The sequence below is a fragment of the Pipistrellus hanaki genome, assembly GCF_964339955.1.
Source record: "Pipistrellus hanaki genome assembly, chromosome: 6".
In the NCBI taxonomy this organism is placed as follows: Eukaryota; Metazoa; Chordata; class Mammalia; order Chiroptera; family Vespertilionidae; genus Pipistrellus; species Pipistrellus hanaki.
Window position 1 is genome coordinate 87,453,093 of NC_140508.1, and position 25,924 is coordinate 87,479,016.

Below are 25,924 nucleotides of genomic sequence, written 5' to 3' on the forward strand. Positions count from 1 at the left end.
ATTACTCTTTTCAACTTTTTTTGTTGTTGTGCTGCATATATCAGGCTGATCTTCATTAACTTTTCATGCTCTTTGCAATTGCATCTCAGTGTGCATTCAAGGTAGCGTTTAGTAAAGTTCTCACAATAGAACCCAATATTGGAGAGCCCCGGTATAAGACAGAGACTCTTATTGAAGTTGTAGGAACAGCATTTGGATTGTGGTTGTTTCCTTCAACAGACAGGCCAGATCCACTCTTACCTGAGATCATCTCGCCACACCAGCGAGTTCAGATAGTAAATCGATTTTTGAGCATTTTGTGATAAATGTGTCTGCTTCACTCATTTTTAGCGTGTTGAAACATTTGCTCTTCGGTACTTATAACATACAGAGCTGAAGCGGTGACCAGCCTGCCTTGTCTCTCGTCTACAATTCTCCACTTGCTTCTCTGGCTTCTTTGAGGGTGACACCCTCAGCCTCTCCTCACACACAACTTCTCAGCACGCTGGGACAGTCCACACTGACCACACATACACACACACACACACACACATATACATACACACATACACACACACGCCAGGAAAACACCCAGATATCGCATAGGACTCTGGGTGGTAAGTGACAGAAAGCTGTTTCCAAGAGGCTAACCCAATGGGAGAACACACAGAGACCTTCCACAAAGCACCGTCCTAGCATAGCCCAGTCCCCCTACTCCCTGGGAGATGGCGCTGGTTTGGGAAATGGCCAGATCCATCTTTCCAGCAGCATCACCCTCAGGACTCTCTCCACCTCTGCTTGCTCTCCTGGCTTCGCTTTCCTCTTGCACAGGGCAGGCCTCCGCAGGCACCTGCATGGATGGCACAGAGGCCGTGGCTGGCTTTCTGAGCCTATTGACAGCCATCACGGCCTCTCTTTCCCTGGGGCTTGCTGCTTCTTTGGCCGCCGGCTCTCCTGCTGACCTTTGTGCCAGTCGCTGTGCCCATGGAAACAGCCTCTGCCTGCCAGCCTGAGTGCAGACTGGCCCCAGTCTCCCAGGAAGTGCGGTCTCACCATCACCAGCCTCGGGCCAGTTGGGGGGAAGTGTGAAAGCAGTGCTGCAAAGGCAGGCAGGAAGCCTGGCCGGGGGAGTGACCACTCACCACCTTCCGCTCCGTGGTGGGGCTGCCCAGCTCTTCAAGGAGCTCCCCAAGTGCCCTCCGAACTCAGAGCCAGAGGGGAATGCTGGAATGCAAGGAAAGTGTCTCTATTTATAGATGGCAAGATAGTATATATAGAAAATCCTAAGAAATCCACAAACACTGATAAAATTAATAAGTGGATTTGGCAATGTTGCAGAATACACATAATTCAAGGTAATAATCTGTATTTCTATACCTGCAATGAACAATCCAAAATGGAATTAGGAAAAGAATCCTATTTGCAATAGCATTAAAAAGAATAAAATATAGAATTGGGATATATTTAATAAAAGAAATACAAAACATATACTCTAATCTACAAACCACCATTGTTCAACGAACAATCGCTTCACAACTCAATTCCCATCCTCAAGAGATGTTGGGAGGTCACATTCGTGTCTCCTAAATCCATTCGACCTCGGGTGATTAGTGAAAATCAAACTTGAACTTGAGTCAGAATCACTGAAGGCTTTGTTAAGGCAGGGATTGCTGGGTCCCACGGCCAGAGTTTCCAATTCCATAGGCTGTCCGTGGCCCTGAGAATCGGCATGTCTACATCCCCACGTGATGCTGCTGCCCTTCACTGCCCTGGAGGACCGCGGCTCTAACCATTGTGCATGCCGCTCATGGTGAAGGAAGGAATGGGCATAGGATCTAAATGCGGCCTCGGAAACAGGGAGATGTGCCTCCTGGAGACATGGCATGCCTACTCTGGGAGTGAATGATGCTCCTCCCTTTCCCCATCCTCCCCTCATGTCCTCCTTTGGCTGTGAAGCCTGGGAGCAGCGGGGGCCATGCTGTGACCAGGAAGGAGCACCCTCATCGTGACTCTCAGAGCAAGGAACTGCCTGGAGGAGGTTGGGTCCATACTGACAGAGGGCCCCTGGGGACCTGAGCTTTCAGTTGTGTGAGAAGGTCAATCTCTTTCATATTTCAGCCAGTTTGAGTTGGAAATTCCTGTTTATCGTAGCCCAAAGTATTAATTATCAGGAGCCCCAAACCTATAACTAGAACAGAAAAATGGGGTAGAAAACACACATCCATCCCATGCCAACAGAAATACAAATATTTCCTTGTATTAGGTGTATCCCGCAAAAAACAGTCTCTGGGCTGTTTTTATGCCAAAACCAAGGGGCAAGACGGTACCCAAATAGGTAGGGAGCTCATGGACACACAGTGTCAAGCGACTGGACCAGTCAAGCCCCAGATCTAACTCAGGAGGAGAAGGCAACGAGGCGAAGGCCAGAAGCAAAGGAGCAAAATCAGACTTTCTTTCCCGGCGGCAGGAACCGCCCAGACCCAGGGCGTGCAGCTCTGGCGAGGAAGTCCACACTGAACGTTCACACGCCTGCAGGAGGCTCATTCCAATGTGTTAAACCCTGAGGCACAAGCTCTGCCTGTCTTTCTCCACCTGCCTCCCCAGCCCCGGTGATAAATTACTCAACTCGGCTTCTACCCACATCATGAAAATTCGACTCCCCCCCCCCCCACCCCCACCCCCCTGCCTCCCCTCCGCGCAGCCGGAGCTCCCCCTGCAGCGGATGAGCCCTGGAGGCCTAGCTCCTCTCAGAGGTGCCGAGGGCTCTGAGGCCGACTGTCCCGAACCATCAGCGATGATGAAGAGAAACATCGCGTTGTCAGACTCACCGGGTAACCGGGCGCAGCCTTGAGCTTGAAAACAGAAGCTGTCAGAGTCCATTTGAAAATTCGGTGGCAACTGCTGTCAGACCAATGACACGGAGATGAGGGCTGGTGTGTAGGATTCCATGGGCAGTGACAGCAGTCAGACAATGGCATCGGCACCGTTAGCGCCTGGCCTGGCGGAGCCAGGGTGCCCCCAGGGCCATGTGACCCCGGAGTACAGAGGCTGGATGGCCCAGTGAGCCTGAGCCATCAGACAGGACACAGACCGCAGTGTGAGCCAGAGGCGGGGCGCCTGTGTGTGTCTGAGCCGGAGACAGCGAGAGCCCACTCAGGGTTTTGCTGTCAACATCGGAGGCCAAAATGAGCAACTCCGTAGCACAGTTTAGAAAAACCTAGTGCCCCCAGAGCAGTGGTGGGCAAACTGATTAGTCACCAGAGCCAAATATCAACAGGACAACGATTGAAAATTCTTTTGAGAGCCACATTTTTTAAACTTAAACTATATAGGTAGGTACATTGTCATTAACTTGATTAGGGAACTCCTGAGCTGGCCTTTGCTAAAACTCAAGGAGACAAAGAGCTGCATGTGGCTCGCGAGCCGCAGTTTGCCGACCACTGCTCAGAGCATACACAGCTGCCACTTCCCAGGGTGAGATGGAGATAGCAATTCCAGGAACCGACCGGCTACGCCCTGGTGTGTAGGAGAGACACAGCTTTTACAGTAGCCAGAAACCAAACTACAAATATTAAATACATTTCCATGCAGCACAGTGGGAAGTAAATTGTCACAGATGCAAAACTGAGAAGGAGAAGAGTTTTATTTTGCTAGTTATAAATGTGTATTCCTGAGGTTACATGTGAGTCTCAGGAATAGGAAGCTGTTGCTAAGACAGCAATTACTACAACAAAATGGGAACAAATTGGTTGGGCTGGTAGGTGAATTTACCCAACTCCAATAATAGCGTTAACAAAATTGGAGGGCTAGTTTGCACGTGGAGCTAATGATTAAAGTGAGGACTAAGAAGAATGACCCTCAGTTAATGAGGTTGTTCACAGTTTAGGCTCACCTAATTCTATATGTTTCTTGGGGCCATCGCTGTGTCCTCGGAGGCAAACAAAACCAGTTGAAAAATACACCATTCAGTCAATCAATACTTTGGGTGATAATGCCAACCAATTACTAAAAATAATGTGTGACTGAGTGTGCATTGATTAATATTTCAGAAATCTATTTGAGTTTCTCTGTGAGTTGAATTTATCCTCTAGGCATTCAATTTTCCCTTTTTTTAGTTTCATGAGCAAAACAACCTACTTATACTGAAGCAAAATATAAAATTTACAAAGTGAGTGGAATGCTAAAATTTGGAGATGTATTTTGGATAACTCATCTCAATTAAGGTTTTACCATTTTTCTATATTTGAAAAAATGTTTTACTCTCTTAGCACCTTAAATTGCCATTCCACATTTAAATCATCCACTCTGTCAAGCACACAGAATCTGGACACACAGACCGTTTCATGGTGAGAGCGGAGGCCTGAAGAACATTTCTGGTGCAAACACTCAGCCTGTAAAAGTTTCCGTAGCCTCATGGACCAGGTTTGCACAACATAATATTCAAAAGAGTAGTCCAAAGAAATTCACTATTGAGTTGGTCTCTTAAACTTTAAGACTTAAAGACTATGAAAGAGGTGCTAATTCATTGCTTACAGCTGATGGAAGTCAGATTGCAATCATTTGTGCCAATGGACAAAAGTAGGCTGAATCCCAACATAGTGGGAATCGTGGTTATTGTTTCTCTATAAATACAGCCGTATGCTGTAAGTGAACCATACTTTTCCTTACGTTGATTCAAAAGATGCTTGCTTGGTCACCTTAAATATAGACATTCATAAATGAGTGCAAAAGTGTTAATATGCCAATTAGATCGTTCAATTGGATTTTAAAATGATTAAATATCCAAATAAAACTTGGTCCTCTGTGTATCTCTTAACGGTGTCTTGAGCATCAAACTTCGGGGAGCACTGGCCATGCCCCGTGGCCCCACACACAAACACAGACACAGGCCACGGTGCGGGAACATGTCTTCAGTTAATGTGGATGCTTAAGCCCCCTTACAACTCACATCTGTGCCTTTCAGCGAGGCCCCCTTAGAGGCCCTCACGAAGCCTCTGTGATTTCCAGGTGACCCTTGCCGGAGGCCGAGAGGTGTGGACAAGGATCCCTGAATGCTGGGGACTCTTGAACGTCTGGCAAGGGCCAGAGCTATGCACCGATTGTTTAGTCTAGACCACATGTGTCAAACACAAGGCCCGAGGGCCAAATCCAGCCCGCCAGGCCTTGCAATGTGGCCCGCACCGCGCTGTCATCACTGCACTCCGCTGTCAGTTTATGACATTGTCAGTTTATGACTGTTCAGTAAACCATTCGGCCCGCGATTTAGGCTGGATTTTAGATTTTGGCCCCTTCTCTGATTGAGTTCGACACCCCTAGTCTAGACAATGGGGCTCAAGCTATTTCCTGACCAAACAGTCTCCAAGTAAATCTTTCTAGTATTTACTGACCTTCAGGATAGTCTGTCTGTTACCACAGTTACCTGCCTGCCTAAGGGCTAAATGTGCATCCAAAATTAAGCAAAAGGCTGCCGAGGCCTGGGCACCAGTGGAAGTCCTTCCCCTTGAGTTGGGCTTGCCCGCCCGGCCCCCAATATTTCCAAGTTATTTCTTATCTCGTCTCTTTCCGTTTGCGTGTGGCCCCTTCTCCAGATCCCGAACACTGAACCCACGGGACGTGGGCCTTCACAGATGCTAAATTCATCAACAAATAATTATAAAGGACCAACTATGTCGTGTGATTTCTAAATAAGGTAACTCCTGATCAGTGAAGATTTGGAAATTTGGAGCTATTTTGATTTGACCTGAAGACGAAGAATACCACTTAAGTCTAAGAATACCCACACCCAGGATAATTCCACAATCATTCATTGGAACGTGTAGTTTCTCAGGAAGGTAATTCACAGCTTTGGCTGTGGCAGGGAGAACCCCGGGGAGTCCTGGGAGCTGAGCGGTCATTTATAGCGGCTATCACAGTGTGATGGAAACACGGGATTTAATAGGAGGTGTTTAAAGCCAGAAAAGGAATTTAACTTTTACCTCTACGGAAATGTTAGCTTCTCTCTGTGGTACTCAACAATAATTAGGCATGTAAAACAAAATGATTTCTTGAATTCTCAGTACAGATTTTCCATTTCTCTGAAAAACTTAATTATGTTTCAGCTCTTTCTCCCAAATACCATAACTAAAAATATTTTTTGAGTCACAAACTTTGTGAGATGGGTTACTTGTGACACAGGGATGTACTTTAGATTTAACAACAATAATCTAGAGATGACTGTTTTCTAATTACTTGAAAGCCAAGAAAATCAATTATGTGTGGCTTTTGGGGGATTTAGATCCCTGCATTAGTCAATCACCAGAGATTCGGGCATGTAGGACAAGAGTTTATCTGTCTGGGAACCAGGTTTTCCTACCTTCTCTGTGCAAACTGCTCTTTAGAGAGCAGAATTAGAGCGAGCGCTGTGCTCACAGAGGAACCTGAGCCTGAGCGGGCTGATAAAGGTTTGCTGCATCCATCTCTGAACCAACCGATGGGAGACACAAAAATCAATGAGGAAGAATCCTGGACCAGCGCATGGGCTGTGTGGTCTGGGTGCTGTTAAAGCCCCATCTCTTCGGTCTGAATGACATGCCATGGTTTCTTCCTGTTTATTTTACCTGGAATTATTTACAATCTAAAATTGTGGGAAAGGTATTTGAGGCTGCCACATTGATTTCCTTGTCACATCGTGGTTTCACATCTGTTGTCCATAGAATATACACACCAGGAGTTCCACTCCTGACTGAAATTCATCCCACTCAATTTCAGTCAAAAGAGGGTTCAATTGGCATTCGTGTCAAACTTGAGAATCATGAGGAAATTTGCAAGGTGCATTGCTTTTCCTTCAGAATAACTCGTTTTCTAACTGTAAATATGTAAAAACTCATCCCACTCATTATTCAATGCTTCTTCAATGCGAGGAAATGAAGATTTGCACATGTTATATGTACTTTAAAGCTGTGAGATGGTAAACTTTATGTTAATTGGAATCTATCCCCAAAATATTTTATGATCTAAATTAACCTCCGTATGTCACTGGAGAGGATAGATTGCAGATCTTTGAAGAAGAAAATCTGGATTTTAAATGTGCTGTACAAAGTGTCTCCATCACTTCACCTTTCCAGAATGCAATTATCTCCTCTCTGAGAAGAAGGCAACATGGTATATGGGGAAAATCATGGGCTCTAAATGCAGAAACAGAGGTGTGAGTCCTGGCTGGGTGACCTGTGGTGAGCCACCTAACCTCTCTGGGCCTCATTTTCTTCAGCTAGAATTTGGGGTTGTAGCTTAGACTCCATTGGGTTGCCATGAAGGTTATCTGGAAAGTCAAAGTTCTGAGCGTTGTGTCTGGTCCATACTATTAACATAAGACAACCGATCCCTTCTGCTCATTCCTTTATTTTGAATTTCCAGAAACCCATCTCTGGCATATTTAAAATGAAATGTCATATGTAATATCCATTGTTAACACTACTATACTTACACGTCGATAACAGCAAAAAAATAACTATGCCCAGGAGGGGTTTGCTAAACCTATTAATCATTTCATCACAGAAGCAGAGGATCAGTCATGGGCATTCCGGGGTCACCTTCATGCCATCACGGGCAACAAAGCTTCTGCATCTTTCTCATGTCAGTGTCATTATGAATCTTGGACTATCAGAAGGGGTTTGTGTGTGTGTGTGTGTGTGTGTGTGTGTGTGTGAGAGAGAGAGAGAGAGAGAGAGAGAGAGAGAGAGAGAGAGAGAGAGAGAGAAATGACAACAAAAAACAGATGAAAGCAAATGATTTCCTTTGAATAAGATTTTCTCTTTTATTTAACAAGTATTCAGTAACTGTGACACCTGCTCCACCCCCCACAGTGAGTGTGACGCTTCAATTCTGTGATTTGGTCCCAGAATTTGATTAGTAGAGTTTCCTCCCCCCAGTTTACTCTATCTGTTAGAGCAAATAAGACCGTTTCACTATATTTGTGCACACAAATCAAGGGGGAGAAATAGTGTCCGTAGCATCCTTTCATTCTCCCAGCGTGAGACTAAACCCCATTTCACATGCTTAACCTCAAATCTGTATGCGCCCACATAGCTTCCCTTTGATCCTGACTTAGCGTGAAGGTAAAGAGTTAGGGCACTGGCTTTTTAAAAAATGTTTCCAGAGCGTTATCTAATCATGTCACAGCCTCTTTGGCCAAAAGAGAGGAAAAGAGGAGGGGATCTTTGTGAACAGTGATATGGAATGTTTACAAATACCATGAAGGTGGGGGCTGTGGAAACTACCAGACTAGTCATGGGTGTTCTATTGTCCAATGAAGTGATGACACTTTATGGCAAACAGTGACTAAGGAGTCCCCTCTGTCCGGCTCCGTGTGCGGGGTTCTCCAGGGCCAGCAGCAAGCTTCCTGCCCGCGTCCTGGGCACTGAGGCAGGAGGAGGGTCAGATAGGGCACAGGCGGGCGGGGGAGCAAGAGGGGGTACAGGAGAAGACCGGAAGCAGAAGGTCCAGAGGTTTGGGGCATCTGAATTCTGAAACATACCAAGTGGATATTAGCTAAACCCAAATGATAAGCCTGTGGGCAAAGAGGGAGAAAGATGTGGTGACATTAACACCTGGGGGAAATTGGCAAATAGGTCATTTGACAAACTGGTTTTTGGTGACTTTGTGCACGGTAATCATTAAGTAAGTGGACCTGCTTCTCTATGTTTTTATAAATAGTATTTTATAAAAATACTATTTTTAAATTTATCTTATAAAAATCAATGCTCAGAGGCCATCGAATCATGAGTTATGGACACCTACTTGGTTATACAAAAATAAATTCTCAGCCCAACACAACATTCTCATGTGCTTGACCCGCCCTGAGAATGTGCCCTGAACAATTCATGAGGAAAAGAAAAAATAATGTAACTGATGTTAAACACATTGCGGACCAGTAGTTCCATTGCTAGCTTTACCCAGTGGCCAGGTAAGATTCTATTAAACGAGTACAAAAAAATGTTTTGTGTTAATGTTAAGGGCACACTTTAAAATTAAATACCCATTGCATTTTGAAGTTATTTATTGCATGTTCTTACAAGCTAATATCTTTTTAAAGTATGATGCTTGGTAAAACACTGTGTGATACGAAGCGAGAATTCTCCTGACCCGTCTGCAGTGTGTTAAACTTTAATTACCCATGCTAAGCTGCCTTTATCAGTTCCAGATGTGAGGGTCGGTGGCACACAGAGAGAGCATATTGCATTACTGCTGGTCCAGTCTCTATGCAAACACGATTCTCTGGGAGTGGGTGAACGTACAGAGGAACATAATCTCAGACCAAATGCAATGCCTTTCCTTGAAGCCGTCCTGCCGTACTGGCTCTGTAGTTCTCCAGGGCTTTCCTCAATGAGCAGCGTGAGCGAGTGAAAACCTCTCTGACATTAAAGCCAGCACACCACCAAGGAAGCATGGCGTCTCGCTGGGAAGAACCTCCCTTCCCTCAGAGGGTGGGCGATCTCTGCTCCCTGGAGGGACTGACTCCCCACATGTGCACACGGCACATGAAAGGAAGCGTGGGGGACAGTTTCTGGAGGGAAAGGCCCCCTCAGCCAGACATCTCCCAGCCACGTGGGCTCCTCCTGCATCGTTCCTCGGCAGGAAGATGCGGTTGTCCCTTCTCTGTGTGTTTATAAAACTTCAAGTACATGGCGGTGGGCATCAGCTGTGCAGAGCTTTTGATATTTTTACTCAGAGTTTTACTTAGAAATTGGCTTGCTTCCAGAAAGTCCATCCTGAATAGCTGGTGAATGTACAGATGAACACATTCTCTTTATTTTGCGATGTTATTGCTACTGAAAGGATCAAGGCAGGATGAGTGCCCCATTGAGGGTGGGAGAGTGGGTTAATAAGGTTCACAGATCGCCCTGGCTGGTGTGGGTTAGCAGCTAGAGCATCAGCCTGCTGACTGAAGGGTTCCGGATTAGATTCCAGTCAAGGGCACAGGCCCAGGTTGTGGGCTCGATCCCCAGTGGGGGTGTGCAGAAGGCAGCCGACTCATGATTTTCTCTCATCACTGATATTTCTCTCTCTCTCTCTCCCTCTCCCTTCCTCTCTGAAACCAATAAACGTGTATTTAAAAAGAAAAGATTCATAGACCCATTGGATGGTCACAGCCATGGGAGGCGCTTGGAAAGGGGGGTGCAGGCCTCTGATGGAGCGAGCACTCACTGGGCGTGTGGCACACGGTCTGCACATCTTACGGTGTCCATACATTCTCCTTTGTGGGACTCAGCACTGCACCTGAGACTCATCCGACAGTCGGACAATTCGTTGAAGTAACGAATTGTCGTTTTTTATGCTTAAATAGAAAACCTGAACATTTTGATGAACTTTTCAAATAGCTATTATTATGACCATATTTAAACAACCACAACAACAACAATTTTCATCATCCAACTCCTTTCAAACCGATGGATGTCCTTGGTGTGGCATCGGTCCCATGGGGTGTGTTACCGTATTTCTTGGCTCCGCTCTGACAGTGAACTTGGGAGGCCTCTGTGAGGGCTGCGTTTCTGGTAACCTGAGCGCCGGTTGCCCCCAGGGGGGTAGTCAGCCGGTCTGACCGATAAACATGCAGCAGGTGACTGGCTTGGGGATTAAATCTCAGCCGGGACAGGCAGCTCCTGTTTACGGTTTTAATTAAGTGCAGGCTGCTGTCCTTTACGTGAACCGGAGCCGGTCACGTAGCCGGCATTTCAGCGGGGCCGCCTGCCACGGTCCCCACGCAGCCTCACTCTGCAAACTGCACGGAGCATCCCGAGGCGGGCGGAGAGCCTCCAGCCTGCGCCGCCTGGCAGCTGCTTTGACTCTGGGACCTCAGGGAAACATCGGAGAACCTGGATGTGACACTAAGAAAAGAAATAGTGGCCCTGACCGGTTTGGCCCAGTGGATAGAGCGTCAGCGTGGGGCTGAAAGGTCCCAGGTTCGATTCCGGTCAAGGGCATGTACCTTGGTTGTGGGCGCATCCCCAGTGGGGGGTGTGCAGGAGGCAGCTGATAGGTGTTTCTCTCTCATCAATGTTTCTAACTCTCTATCTCTCTCCCTTCCTCTCTGTAAAAAATCAATAAAATATATTTTAAAAAAGAAAAGAAATAGCGCAGCATCTGAATCTCACGCACTGGTGACCCTCTGGATGTGTGCACAAGGGGAGAGCAGAGGTCAGCACCGGGAGATATGCAGGTGAAAGGATACAGCCCTGCCCCCGAGCCTGTGCCACCAGGAGAGGGGAGACAGATGTGCCCCTCAAACAGCCCTGATGCAAAGCGGGCGCACGGCTCTGTGCCCTCCACGCATGCTTTGTCGGGGAAACAGCCATCTGAGTAGAATATCACTTCCTCCTTCACCTGCCTCTGACTGGGTTCTTTTTAAAGGGCCATTTCCCGGGGTCTCTCTGTAGATCCACCAACATCCCATCCATCCCTGGTTCCTGTCTCTTTTCTGTGCTGCTTCATGACAATCCGTCCCTCCCATCCACCCTGCTGGCTCCTACTCTCACTGCTAAGGAGGCTGACCTCGGACCTGACCCTGACTTTCCCTCTAAGCCCCTCCTCTTCCTTTCCTGGGCATCTCGGGTAGCTGTTGCCTTGAACTCTTCAGATTGATGTCAGGATCTTTCTCTGCCAAACCTGACAACTCCCATGTTATTTCTGTTACATCCATGACCGCCTTCCCACTCGCCCCGGCTTGAGCGTGGAGCTGCATCCTTGATTTCTCTCTAGGCCGTTATCCCAACTTTCCCCAACTTTCCCCCACTTTCCCCACCATCGGGTAGCTGCAATGGCCCCCCGAACCCCAGCTCCAGCATGCGGCTCACCTTCACCCTGCGTGACATCCCCACTGTCCAACATAGACAGCGGGAACGCGCCCTCTCGGCACAGTTAATTCCCTCAGCAAATATCTGCTGAGTGTCGGATGTATGCAGATCACCATGGGGTGCTGCATATGCAAAAATGAAGAAATAGCTAGAGAACTCTTTCTAATGAGAGATGCACATAATTAAACTATTTTGGGGGGGGGAGGCGGGGGAGCTCCCCTGCCTTGTTTCGTGGTTATGGTGGCATTTGCCAGCTCCTGCTTCGGTTGTTGGCTTTAAAGGTAGAGACCATGCTTAGAGTTGGGTCAGTATGGCAAACAGTGAATGTTTGCGTCTGTGGTTGGCTAAATGACGGAACCTAATATATTCATGTGGTCATTCCAAGGTCAGTGACGATGTCACCGTACATGACCAAGGAGACTTTGCCGATGGTTAAATGAAGGACCTCGTGATGGAGAGGTTATTCTGGACTTCCCGAATGCCCAATGTCACTCCGGGGATCTGCCTAAGCGGGGGCAGAGTCAGAGGAGATGTGGGGGCAGATCAGAAGTCGGGGTCATGTGATTTCTGACTTTGAGATGAAGGAGGTTTCAGGAGCCAGGGAGTGTGGGCAGCCGCCAGGAGCTGCAAGGGCCAGGAATGGATTCCGCAGAATCCTGCAGAAGCAGCGCAACTCTGCCCACACATCTTAGACCTCAGGACCATGAAAGAGTGCATTTCTACTGTGTTAAGCCACTGAGTTTGTGGTAGTTTTAAAGAAGCAATAGAAAACTAGCCCTGGCCGAAACCGGTTCGGCTCAGTGGTAGAGCGTCGGTCTGCGGACTGAAAGGTCCCAGGTTGGATTCTGGTCAGGGGCATGTATGTTGGTTGCGGGCACATCCCTGGTAGGGGGTGTGCAAGAGGCAGCTGATCGATATTTCTCTCTCATTGATGTTTCTAGCTCTCTATCTCTCTCCCTTCCTCTCTGTAAAAAATTAATAAAATATATTTAAAAAAAAAAAAGAAGAAGAAGCAGCAATAGAACTGAAATTGCCTACATTGGTATTTCTAGACTTCAGAACTAACAGCTGTATTTAAAGAAAGAAAGAAAGAAAGAAAGAAAGAAAGAAAGAAAGAAAGAAAGAAAGAAAAGAAAGCAAACTAGCCCTACATAATAAAAGCCTAATATGCTAAGTATCCAGGTTGTGGACTCGATCCCCAGTAGGGGATGTGCAGGAGGCAGCCGATCTATGATTCCCTCTCATCATTGATGTTTCTGTCTCTCTCCCTCTCCCTTCCTCTTTCTGATAACAATAAAAATTATTAAAATTTTAAACAGTTGGTTCTTTAAGTTAAATTAAATTAAATGAGACAATTATCTCTACTGCTTCTCAAATAGCCATATCAGAAAGAGCCTAAATTTCCTAATTATGTGCTTTAACTAAACTCTCGGGAATTTAATCCTTTTCAAATGGAGTCTATTGTCTTGACATTCCACAGTTCCGGTAGAGGAGGGAGCTGAGGACATGGCACAGGGTAGTGACACGGCGAATTGTGTTACACGGCTCAGGTTTCAGCCGGGTGGGTCTCCCGTCTTACAGGACCCGAGTCAAGGGCATGGAGCTCAAACCTGTGTTAGCACTGTGTGAGCTCATGAAGTTTGGCATGTGCTCCAGGATTCAGCCATTCCTGACAACACTTTAGGAACCATAAGAAGTCCCTAAGGATGGCAGACCTTTAATATGTAGGTGTTTTCCGATTAACTTTAGTCCCTCTCACACTGTACATTGGTGAAGAGTGAGCAGTTTTCATCTTTAATAAGACACAGAAGTTTCGCACGTGTGGAAATGGGTATGTGGGAGAGATACTTCATTGTAAGTAACTGATGCCCAGTGCGTGAGAGTTTTAAGTTTTGTTACACACGACAAAGCACTCTGTGTATGGTCCAATTTTACATGTTATCGTGGGCCAGCCATCTATGTTCCTGTGAGTTTTACCCACCAGAGGGTAAGTGAGGTAGATGTGCAGGAATGTCAGACTGCTTGGAGTCAGGCAGAATGTACTTTCTTAACATTGAAACAGAGGCTGAGCGAGAACGGACGATACTTTCAGATAAAACCCCTTGGCAGCCTAGCGACTGCTTTATCCTCCCTTCTTCGGTTCCTTCTGAGAACAAGAACGCGCGTGTGTGTGTGTGTGTGTGTGTGTGTGTGTGTGTGTGTCACTGTGGAAAGCCCTGGGAATGTAGTATGTTGGCTCTCCAGCTGGATAAGTTTGTAAACTGAGGGTGGCAAACAGGAGTCGCCAGTGGAGCTCCTGCAGCCAATGAGACGTATCAGAAAAAAACAAAAATAAAGACAAAGCACCTCTCGGGAGAGCTGCAGGCTGTTGCTAAAAGAGGCAGTTTCTGCAGCAATTGGGAGGCACTTGATTTTTATTATCCATGATCTACAGCCGATACTTTCTGGCTTTTAAACATTAAAACTAAAGTAGAAAACCACAGTGGGGGAACATTTTCCTTAAAGCCTTCATTTTATGACTCCTATTTGATGACCATGTTGTCGTTGTTAAATCTTACATGTTGTTATGCTATATATAAATACATAAGATGTGTATCTATAGATATCACATAGTATTAAGATATCACAGGGTATTACATATAATATATTATCTATCTATATATATAAAGTGTAATATGAAAATCGACCAGATGGCAGAACAACAGGTCGACTATGATGTGCACTGACCACCAGGGGGCAGACGCTCAACACAGGAGCTGCCCCCAGGCCACAGGCCCCTATCACCCCTCCGCTGGTCACCGCATACCCAGAGGGCGACCAGTGGCTTTAGCAGCAGGGGATGGGGCCAGCTCTGGGAAGATCGGCCCTGATCACAGGCCAGGCTTCAGACCCTACCTGTGCATGAATTCCATGAGCCAGGCCTCCAGTAGTTGTATAAATATATAAGATGTATATCTAGCCCTAACCAGTTTGGCTCAGTGGATAGAGCATTGGCCTGTGGACTCAAGGGTTCCAGGTTCGATTCCCGTCAAGGGCATGTACCTTGGTTGTGGGCACATCCCCAGTAGGGAGTGTGCAGGAGACAGATCGTCGGTGATTCTCTCTCATCGATGTTTCTAACTCTCTATCTCTCTGCCTTCCTCTCCGTAAAAAATCAACAAAATATATTTTTTAAAAAGATGTATATCTAAAAAGATGTTATATAGTGTCACATAAATATAGTTGTATAATTTATAGACAAATTATATACTAGCATATTTTATTTCTCTCATATTATGAATGACTCACTACATATTAAATCTTATATTTCGATGTGCTCTCCTCCAACCTCAGCAATATATTAAAAACAGTTTAATAACTGTTGTCATGCAAGCCAGGAGCAAACCCCGCCTCTGGTTTGTCCGACTAGAATACCACCATCAGACACAAACCACCTTGGCCGAGACAGGCTGATGGCACGGCCAGTGCCCAGGCTCGGGTGCCAGGCGGGCGGGTGGGACTCTTCCGTGGCCCTCGTCTCCCAGAGAAAGTCTCGCTTTGTCCGACAGACAAAGGATGTCACGGGTAGAGTCCACTGCATTCCGCTCTAAAGGCACGCTCACAACCTTCTACCCCGGCTGTCTTCTGTATGCTGCTCTCTGGTTAGTCTTTCTCATGAACTTAAAATCACTTTTATCGTTTTCTCTTTGTTTAAAAATGCATACCCGTCTATAAGGACTCCTGATCAGTTACTGACTAGGGAGGGTACATGTGGACTCAGATATCTGAGGTAAATAATAAAGAAGAAAATGTAATAAATTGGAGAAGAGAGCCTTCATGTGAGGCCAGACCCACTAACTCACAGTTTTCAAAATAGCTCGTCTCTTGAGAGGAAGTGGCTTCTGAGCTTCACAAGTTAAGGATGTTTGTCTCGTGAGCTTTCGCACGTCTGCCGTGGGTGGTAAACAGCAATGCGTGCGGCCCGGGGTGCGAGGAGAACGTGTGAATCTCTGTTCTATCCTTCGCGTTGTCACCAGAAAAGCTACCTTCCCGGAGACAAGTCGCTCTGTGTCCCAGTTTCAGCCCAATGCAGGCTCTCAGAGGTGAGTTCTACCCAGACCGCCTCCTAGAGTTGAGGGTGCAGCTGCATTTAGAAAAAACAAAACAAGAAAAGATGTTTCATCAGCGTGAACCCAGAGAGAAAGTGTGATGGAGCACTCTGTGTGCGGGTGTGTGTGTGTGTGTGTGTGTGTGTGTGTGTGTGTGTGTGTTTAATTACAAAAAGTAAGTCGAGTGCTGTGTAAAGATGTGCTAAATAGCCCAAGCTGGTATGGTTCAGTGGATAGAGCATCGGCCTGCGGACTGCAGGGTCCCGGGTTCGATTCCTATCAAGGGCACGTACCTCAGTTACAGGCTACTCTCCTGTCCGGGCCCTGGCCGGGGTGCATGCAGGAGGCAGCCCATTGATGTGTCCCTCTCACACCCATGTTTCTCTGTCTCTCCCTCTCCCACTCTAAACCTCAATGGAAAATATCCTGAGGTGCAGATTCACAAAATAAAAAAATGTGCCAGATGTCAGAGGTCACCGATGGCTTTCTGGGAAGGAGCACAGAGGGGGAGTGGGAGTGAGCTTGGTGGTGACTGACACCTGTCTGTCCACCTGGTGCCTCCCTCTGCTCCCAGCAGGGCACTCGGCGTCAGCCCGGATCCCTCCCCCGAGCACCCGGGCCTTCCTGCCTGGGCACCCAGCTCACTAGTCCCCCTGCTAGCTGACTCCCCCCTCCCCGCCCCCCCTCCCTCTCCAGCAGCGCCCTCATGTGCCCTGTGTGCCCCCAGACGGCCTGCTCCAGGATCACCTTCCCATTCCCACACACACCTGCCTGCCCTCAGCGGTGCTGCCAGGGGCTTGTTAAGGCCACAGTAACACCATCCTCAGCCTCCTGCGTCTCAGAGGGAAGTCTCCACCAGGGCTGTCCTCCAGCTGGACGGACATGGCCCTCAGACCCTGCGAGGCCCTGCTGGGTAGGACACTCAGAGCACCTGAGGCTGGGTTCAGCTGCCTCAGCCCCTCCATCCCCTGCCACCCCCTCAGGAGCCACCTGCAAGCACAGAGGCCGGTGCCATGGCCTCCTTTTCCTTAGCTGGTCCCCCCATGGCCTAGGCCACACTCCTCCAGGTCAGGGTGCATGCTGAAGACCGAATCCGGTTAGAACCGGGCTGGTTCGGTAGCCCCTGTGCCCGGTGTGATGTCCACCCAAAGAGAAGCAGATGTTTCCCCAGCATCTCTTGTTATTGGCATGGAAAACCTTTTAATGGAACTCTTCACAGAATTCAACTCTGGTGTCATTGGCCAGAGACTGTCTCACAACCCCCTAAAGCCAGAGGACCAGCCCATGCTTAGCGACATCCGTCACGGCCCTCCATGCCTGTGAGAGGAGGGGGGAAGCACAGAACAGAGGAGAGGTGCCTGCAGGGAGGCACCGGCTGTGTCTGCACAGGCAACACAGCCAGAGAGGCTCCGCCCCCGGGGAGGACAGAGTCTGAGTCTGTGCCCATCTAAGCGGCCAGGAGCCAGAGCTCGTGGGAGCCTCTTCTCAAGGCCCCCTCCGCCCAGTCTTCCTGGGGGAGCTGCGTCAGAGTGACGGCCCTCTGCACTGTCAGCTTTTCCTGAAATCCGCGTCCCACACTGAACACCAATCAAAGGTTTTCCCAGAAAACAGCCGCTTGCTCTCGGTGCCCAGATGGTATTTCCTCCCCTGCCCTCCCGGGGTGTCTCCGGGGGTGTCTCCCGGGGTGTCTCCGGGGTATCTCCGGGGTGTCTCCGGGGGTGTCTCTCGGGGTGTCACCCGGGGTGTCTCCGGGGGTGTCTCCGGGGGTGTCACCCGGGGTGTCTCCGGGGGTGTCTCCCGGGGTGTCTCCGGGGTGTCTCCGAGGGTGTCTCCGGGGTGTCTCCGGGTGTCTCCGGGGGTGTCTCCGGGGTGTCTCCCGGGGTGTCACCCGGGGTGTCTCCGGGGTGTCTCTGGGGGTGTCACCCGGGGTGTCTCCGGGGTGTCTCCGGGGGTGTCTCCGGGGTGTCTCCGGGGTGTCTCCGGGGTGTCTCCGGGGGTGTCACCCGGGGTGTCTCCGGGGGTGTCACCCGGGGTGTCTCCGGGGGTGTCTCCCGGGGTGTCTCCGGGGTGTCTCCGGGGGTGTCTCCGGGGTGTCTCCGGGGGTGTCTCCCGGGGTGTCTCCGGGGGTGTCTCCGGGGGTGTCACCCGGGGTGTCTCCGGGGGTGTCTCCGGGGTGTCTCCCGGGGTGTCTCCCGGGGTGTCTCCGGGGTGTCTCCGGGGTGTCTCCGGGGGTGTCTCCGGGGGTGTCTCCGGGGTGTCTCCGGGGGTGTCTCCGGGGTGTCTCCGGGGGTGTCTCCGGGGGTGTCTCCGGGGTGTCTCCGGGGGTGTCTCCTGGGGTATCTCCGGGGTGTCTCCGGGGTGTCTCCGGGGGTGTCTCCGGGGGTGTCTCCGGGGGTGTCACCCGGGGTGTCTCCGGGGGTGTCTCCCGGGGTGTCTCCCGGGGTGTCACCCGGGGTGTCTCCGGGGTGTCTCCGGGGTGTCTCCGGGGGTGTCACCCGGGGTGTCTCCGGGGGTGTCTCCGGGGTGTCTCCGGGGGTGTCTCCGGGGTGTCTCCGGGGGTGTCACCCGGGGTGTCTCCGGGGGTGTCTCCCGGGGTGTCTCCCGGGGTGTCTCCCGGGGTGTCTCCGGGGGTGTCACCCGGGGTGTCTCCGGGGGTGTCTCCGGGGGTGTCTCCGGGGGTGTCTCCCGGGGTGTCTCCGGGGGTGTCTCCGGGGGTGTCTCCCGGGGTGTCTCCCGGGGTGTCACCCGGGGTGTCTCCGGGGTGTCTCTGGGGGTGTCACCCGGGGTGTCTCCGGGGTGTCTCCGGGGGTGTCTCCGGGGTGTCTCCGGGGTGTCTCCGGGGTGTCTCCGGGGTATCTCCGGGGGTGTCACCCGGGGTGTCTCCGGGGGTGTCACCCGGGGTGTCTCCGGGGGTGTCACCCGGGGTGTCTCCGGGGGTGTCTCCCGGGGTGTCTCCGGGGGTGTCTCCGGGGGTGTCTCCGGGGGTGTCTCCCGGGGTATCTCCGGGGGTGTCACCCGGGGTGTCTCCGGGGGTGTCTCCGGGGGTGTCTCCCGGGGTATCTCCGGGGTTGTCACCCGGGGTGTCTCCGGGGGTGTCTCCGGGGTGTCTCCTGTTCCATCTCTGTTATTAGGTAACGGCCCTCGCTGGCCCCGCAGGAGGCCACGGCCATGAGGAGTCTGCAGACTCTTCTTACGGCTCTTCCCTGGGCGGTGAGCTCTTTGTGTGCTCTTGAGAGTAGAGGCTCAGACATAAAACGCCTCGCTCTCTGCCGGTCGTGTTGCAGAGTGACTCTCTCCGCACGTAAAATGTGCTGGATAATGAAGCTCTTCTTTGGTAACCCAGGCAGCCAGCCGGGCTGTGGAGGCCGGCTTTATAAGATCACAACGTGCGCCGCCACACCCGAAAACAGTAAACAGTACCCGCTGATCTAAGCACACTTTCCTCGAGTTTTTCTCTTGGTCCCTGAAGTCTGAGCTTCCCTGAATGTCCAAGGCCCAACCCTTTGATGCGGGACCATGGGAAGGAAAAGATGAGTAGGGTGAGGAGTTTTTTAAAGATAAAAAAGGGAAAACATGGGGCCTGCATGAAGGAAAGCTGTGCTGAGATGATATCTCAAAGGGTAAAACCAATCTCACCTCGGGCCTCCACCAGCTTCCTCCACAAGCTAACGAGCTGGTGATTGAGAGCGCGGGGGAGAGAGCCGGGAACTGTGGTCCTTTTCTCCAGATGAAAAGTGGGGCAGGGCGGTGTGCCTGCTTCTCGATGGTTTGCTGTTTACAGTGAACAAACTCTGATTCCACAAGCGTGGATTCCGATGGGACCCATCTCAGACCTTTCTCAGTGGAACGCTGCCCCCTGTGGCCCTCACATAGAAACGTAACCCTCAGTAACAGTAAAGCTGTTAATTCAATTAGAGTCTACCAATTTGTCCTTTCAAAGTAAATCTATTTAGGGAAAAGAAGATACTTGTAAGTTATTTAGCAGAAATTGCTGTTGAATCTTTTCACTGTTTCCATTCAGGGGGTTTCCATATAAATTCTAGCCATAGATGACAACATTCTGGAAACCTGAGTGAATATTTAAATATTTTAAATGGGTGCCCTGTTTAAAGTTGCTAAATTCTAAGTTGCTAAATAACTGGCAAGTCTCCACTTCACTCTTGATTGGTAACCTGGACGTAGGGGAATATTGTAAGCTTCCATAAAACCAAAATACATATTAATCTATGTCGGTTATATATCCATTACCACACTTCTTATCATAACAGGGTGTACTCCTTATGAAAAGACATAATATGTGCATAGCTATTGTTGAATAAACCACCTTCGGGTAGAAGGATCTAGATGAGACCTGATTTAGTGGGGGAAATGGTAATGTACACGGAGTGGCCAGATTATGATGATCTCTGAACACATAATAATCTGGCCACTCTGTGTGTGTGTGTGTGTGTGTGTGTGTGTGTGTATTAGAGGCCCAGTACATGAATTCATGTATGGGTGGGTGGGGTCTGGCCAGCCTGGCCAGGAGGAGGGAACATGGGCAGTTGGCCAGCCTGCCTGCTGGTCAAACTTCTGGTCAAGGAGACAATTTGCATATTAGCCTTTTATTATATAGGATTTACACTGAGTGGCCAGATTATTATGCATTCAGAGATCATAATAATTTGGCCACTAAGTGTATATTAGTATAGGTTGAAAGATATTCTTATCCATAAATATTTTCGCTGTGGCCACAGGAAAGAGTTGTTTCTGCTCTCCTGCTGGGTAACAGAATGGGCAGACTTCATGGTATAAAACAATCGTTTCTCTTCCTTGTGTTTGTGGGTTAGGGGTCGGAAAGGGTTCCGTGGGCAGTTGTCTCTCATACATGCTGTCCGCAGCAGGGACAGAGCCGGAGGCTCCACTCCCGTAGTGTCTGTGTTCACACGCATCGGGAGCCGGGGTTGGGATGGCGGGAACAGCTAGTGCTGGTCACGGGAGGCGAAGGCAGCTCTCTCTGTGTGGCCTCCGTGTGTGGCCTCCGTGTGTGGCTCGCTTGAGCTTCCTCACAGCATGGCGGTCTCAGCGTAGTCTGACTTCTTACATTGTGGCTGGCTTCTCTCAGAGCAAGTCTTAGAAGACTCGGGAAGTGGAAACGGTGTGATTCTACAGGCTCCTAAAAACGGGCTTTTCTAACATATGCTGGTAGTTAAGCAACTTCCTGGGGCCTGGACAGATTCCACGGGAAGGGAACGGGACTCCACTTCTTAACAGATATTTACCGGGGTTCTTGTCCAGCATCTAGGAGGACTCAGGAATCTGGAGAAGGGCTGTGGTAAATTATTAAAGAGTCCAGAGATTAAACATATCTGGTAGAAGTACTACAAATCCTCATTGTCCAAATATATTGCCAGCGCTTTTCCATTCAGATCTAGTTGAAACAAAAACATTAAAAAGTTCATGGGAGTTAGCATACTATTATCTGGTAGTCATGTCTCACACACACACACACACACACACACACACATCAAGGCCCTTTTTTTAAATAAGTAGCGTGTGCACAGTAATTTTCCTTGTCATGATTCTAAGTCTTTTTTATAGTGCATTTTCCCAAAGAAAAGTCAGACATAAATGAACATACTCAGGTATCCTAGCAACGGAGGCGATTAATACTACCGCTCAGAGCAGGGCGAATACAATGCCTGCGAGTGAACCCAGAGATCACGGAATTGACTGCGGAGAAGCTGCGAGTGGTGGTGGTGGGGGGGGGTATGCTAGGGGTCCGTGATGTCCTGGATGATGCCAAGATGGAGAGGTGGAGGGAGAGTATATTTTAGACATAAGACTGTATCTGAGTATAAAATGCAGTATATATACATATATCACATATGCACTTATGTAATGCAGGTGTATGTGTGTGCATAAATATATATATATATATATATATATATATATATATATATATGCATATCCACACAGACACACGTGTATACACATTATATATATATATATAATATATCATATATAACATACATATGTATACACAAAATTTCCTTTTTATTAGAAGTGACATAAGATTCCTAGTTGTGCTGGTCATTATTGGTAAGCTATATCAGATCACCATCTGGGTGCCTGTGGTTTTGAAAGGCCAGCAGGAAAAGATCAGAAATAATCGCTGTGATGAAGGAACTACTGCCATACTGAACCACGGAAATGCGCTGGAAATTGATGTATCCTTATGTTTCTCCAGGGAACGATATCAACAACCTCAAGTCTCAAATAGCTTCTAAAGTAGCAAGGTTCCATTTGTGTAAATAAATGGCCGTGAGCTGCGGGCTGTTAATGCTCACTTAAAGACATTCTCTCCAAAGGGGAGTTTTCCCCGGCAAATTCCATTTTCATGAGATTACTGTCCATTGCCAGTCCTCGCAGGTTGAGTGCTGCGTCCAGTGTTAAACAGAGTGAACTGCAAACGGTTCTTCCATGTCTCATGTTTAGAGTGGGGTCTCTGCTGAAATAAACTGCCAGCGGGCACTCGCACGCGCGTTCCTGACAGCCTCGGGGATGCTGCCGCCCGCCTCTCCGGCAGGAAGCTGCCCAGGTTGCCGTTTGCAGAGTGAGCACCTGGAGACAGCTCTGCCTTGGTGGCGCCTGCTCAGTGGCAGCAGGACTGAGTGGCAAGAAATAGTCAAAGTGATGAACAGCAAGAACCTACAACCAAGATTACTCTACCCAGCAGAGCTGTCATTCAGAATGGAAGGTCAGATAAAGAGCTTCACAGATAAGAACAAGCTAAAGGAGTTCATCACCGCCAAACCAGTATTATATGAAATGCTGAAAGGTATGCTTTAAGAAGAGGAAGAAGCAGAAAAAGGTAGAGATAAAAATTATGAACAACAAATACATATCTTTCAACAAGTGAATCTAAAAGTCAAGGGAGTAAAAAATCTGAGGAACAGAATAAACTGGTGAATATAATAGAATCAGGGGCTTAGAAAGGGAGTGGACTGACAATTCTCGGGGGGGAGGATTGTGGGGGTGCGGGAAGAGACTGGACAAAAATCGTACAACTATGGATGAGGGCGGAGGGGGAGGAGGTAAGGGCGGGGGGGGGGGGAGGGGAGTAGACCGGGTGGAGGGGAGCTATGGGGGGGGGGGGAGAAGAGGGAAGAAACAATTGTAATAATCTGAACAATAAAGATTTATTAATTTTTTTAAAAAAAAGTACTGAGATTCGCGTCCTATTCTCGGGCCTGTGGAGGGCTGGGACATGACAGAGCACTCAGTCTTCTATCCCCAGCAGCTGTGTCCCAGGCCCCAGGAGGCATTGGAGATGGAGGGGCGGAGATACAGCCCTTGCCCCTAAGGAGGAGGGAAGAAGAGAACCATTGGGGTCTCCTGGAAGACTGATAACCCCCCACCCACGATATTTATCTCCAGTACATTTACTGCGTCCTTTCAGGATTTATGAGTCATTCTTATGCAAGCTGACTCTCCAAAGAGGTGTTTTGCTTTAAACATGTTATAATTCAGGACTTAAATAACATTTTTTAAAATTCATGAAGCCCATGCAGTAATTGAGTGTTGACCCAGGAACCAGGAGATCATAGGTCAATTCCCAGTCAGGGCACAGGCCCGGGTTGCAGGCTCCATCCCCAGGAGAGGATGTGCAGGAAGCAGTTGATCAATGATTCTGTCTCATCATTAATGTCTCTATCTCTCTCTCCCTCTCCATTCTTCTCTCTGAAATCAATAAAAAAAAAAAACTCATGAAAATGTTGGAGGCCTCTAGTATACAAAAACGTAGACTCAGATTGGAAGCAGTGGCTTTCCCGATTTAAAAAGCTTGAATGAGGAGGTGCCCCACCATGCTTGGTAATGAATGGAACCTTTAAATGGATGGTTCCTACCAGTTATCTGTTTGAATCATTGAAATAAATCGCATCCAACAAATCCTCTGGAAATCACCCAGGGGAGTAGAGGACCATTTATCAAGATGCCAGGGAAGTGAATTCCACACTTGTGGCAGCTGAACAAGACTGTACATTTCCCACCGTATATTTTAGGGTTTTAAAACACATGAAGAACTGGGAGAAAACTTCCAGGATGCATGCAGCTTCCATGTGCTGCCTAAACTCTCAGGAGCCAGCTCCATCTGGGAAATGCTGACCGTGGTGGCCGGACGGGTGGCCAGGCTCACCCCAGACAGAACCAAGGCTCTCTGCTCAGCACTGGTGTTCACACACCCTCTGCGCTGGCACAACATCACTTATCTCAGCCCGTAAACAGGCCGGGGTGCCCCGCAGCCTTGCTGAAGCCTGGATTGTGCTCCTAGTTAGCTGCTGACCCACCTCACTATTTGCTGCTGTCAAGTTTGATGAACGAGAAGCCACCTTCCTCATCGCTCACCCCACCCCCCCTTAGGCGCTCACATCCTCTCTCCTGTGCTCTCTGCTCCGTCTCTTCTAAAACTGCTCTCTCAGGCCAGAAACGACCACGTGAACTGGACAGCATCAGATGCTATTGGTACCCCCACCCCATACTTCCTAAATCTTCCTTTGCGGTACACCACTCTACACTCCGTGGATCTCCGTGGATCTCTGCATCTGCCTCTGTCTTCTCGTGGCCATAGATCCCAGTCAGAAGTAGCATTTCCGTTTCCTTGGCCACTGTCCTCAGCGTAGCCTTCCGTGCTGTCTGCCTTAACGTTCCTGTCCCTTGCCCCAGCTCAGCCACCTTCTCAGGATGGACACGCTCTGATCCCACATCCAGGCTCCATGTCCGCGTAGCACTGTAAACTCAGTGAGTCCAGGCCTGACCTCGTCATCCCCATGCCCCCATCACATTCTGTCTTTCCCCAGAATTGTGTCACTACACCCAAATCACCTAGATGACCACTCATCCCGCCCTTTCCTCCTCCCCAGCCTTCCCATTTTGTAAGTGCCTATAGTCTGCCTTCCCTCTTGCATCCATCACCTCCCTCTTCTCCGTTCCACTGCCACACTCAGTCTGTGCCTCTTGGGAGAGCCCTCTTCCTGTGCAAAGCTACTAATGGCCAAGTCCCTGCAGCTGGTTCAAAACGCAGCCCCTCCTCCAACAGCCTTGCCTGTGTAGAACGTCCTGTTTCCTTTGACAAGATTCAATCCTTCCCCTGTTTCACGTTCCCCATTCACACCTGTCTCTCCAGGTCCAAGTCACGTTCCACTTTCTCTTTCACTTACGGCCACTCCGTTTCTCAGAAGGATTGCTTTGTCCTCTCCTATCGCTGAGCATTCTGTACCTTCGGGGGCACATTTCATGTTCATGTAGCTCTGTCTGTCCTTTATCTTCCCACGCAGGTTGTAAGAGGTCGTGGTCCTATTTAATTCACACATTATCCCTCACAGTTAGCTCTATTTGTTTGCAAGTTATAGAGTTACTGTTGGGTAAACGGCCCTTACTAACAAGGTTTTGTAAAAACCCAGCAGCAATTTGAATGCATACTCATGGTTTTTTTCTTACTTCTGTAAATTGATTAGAGCGCCCTTTCCATCCCATTCGACTGTGCCTCGTCATGTCTGGAAGTGAGCTGGACACGGCAGAAGTAGGGGTTGCGTTTGGAAATTACTGGAAACTGGGCTTTTGTCTGCATTGCATTTTATTCTCATGCCCCACACTGTGACTGACCTGCCACTTCTCATTGCAGGGAGAATGGAGAGGAAGCGAGAACAAAGGGCCACATCAGGTAAGATTTTGACTAATTGGCTTCAGCTCTAGTTTCTGCTTTGATTTCCAATCACAAAATTATCTCATTGCAGTTTAGGTTTCAAAGTAATAGTTTATTGTCCTTGAGTTGATTGATACTAAAGGAATGAAAATTAATTAATACATTTTGGCTTTTGCCCTTGCACATCAATCATTTCCTTTTCATTCTATCATTCCATTAAAAATGAAATATAATGTTGTTTATTTTTAATGATTATTAAAAGGTAAGTCTTACAACCACCAATTTTAAAGAATAAAGGTTATAATAGTTGACAACCATTTTATTTCCACAAATACTATAAATTT

The 25,924-nt window shown here is 48.7% G+C and overlaps 1 protein-coding gene across 2 annotated transcripts in view; it reads left to right on the top strand.

Moving 5' to 3' along the window:
- CHST9 (carbohydrate sulfotransferase 9) overlaps positions 1–25,924 on the top strand; it is a 105,974-nt gene that overhangs the window by 16,598 nt on the left and 63,452 nt on the right. For both annotated transcript variants that reach the window (XM_084887422.1, XM_084887423.1), the window contains exon 2: positions 25,560–25,598. In XM_084887422.1, coding sequence (XP_084743548.1) covers positions 25,560–25,598 — 39 coding nt within the window. The remainder of the gene's footprint in view (positions 1–25,559; positions 25,599–25,924) is intronic.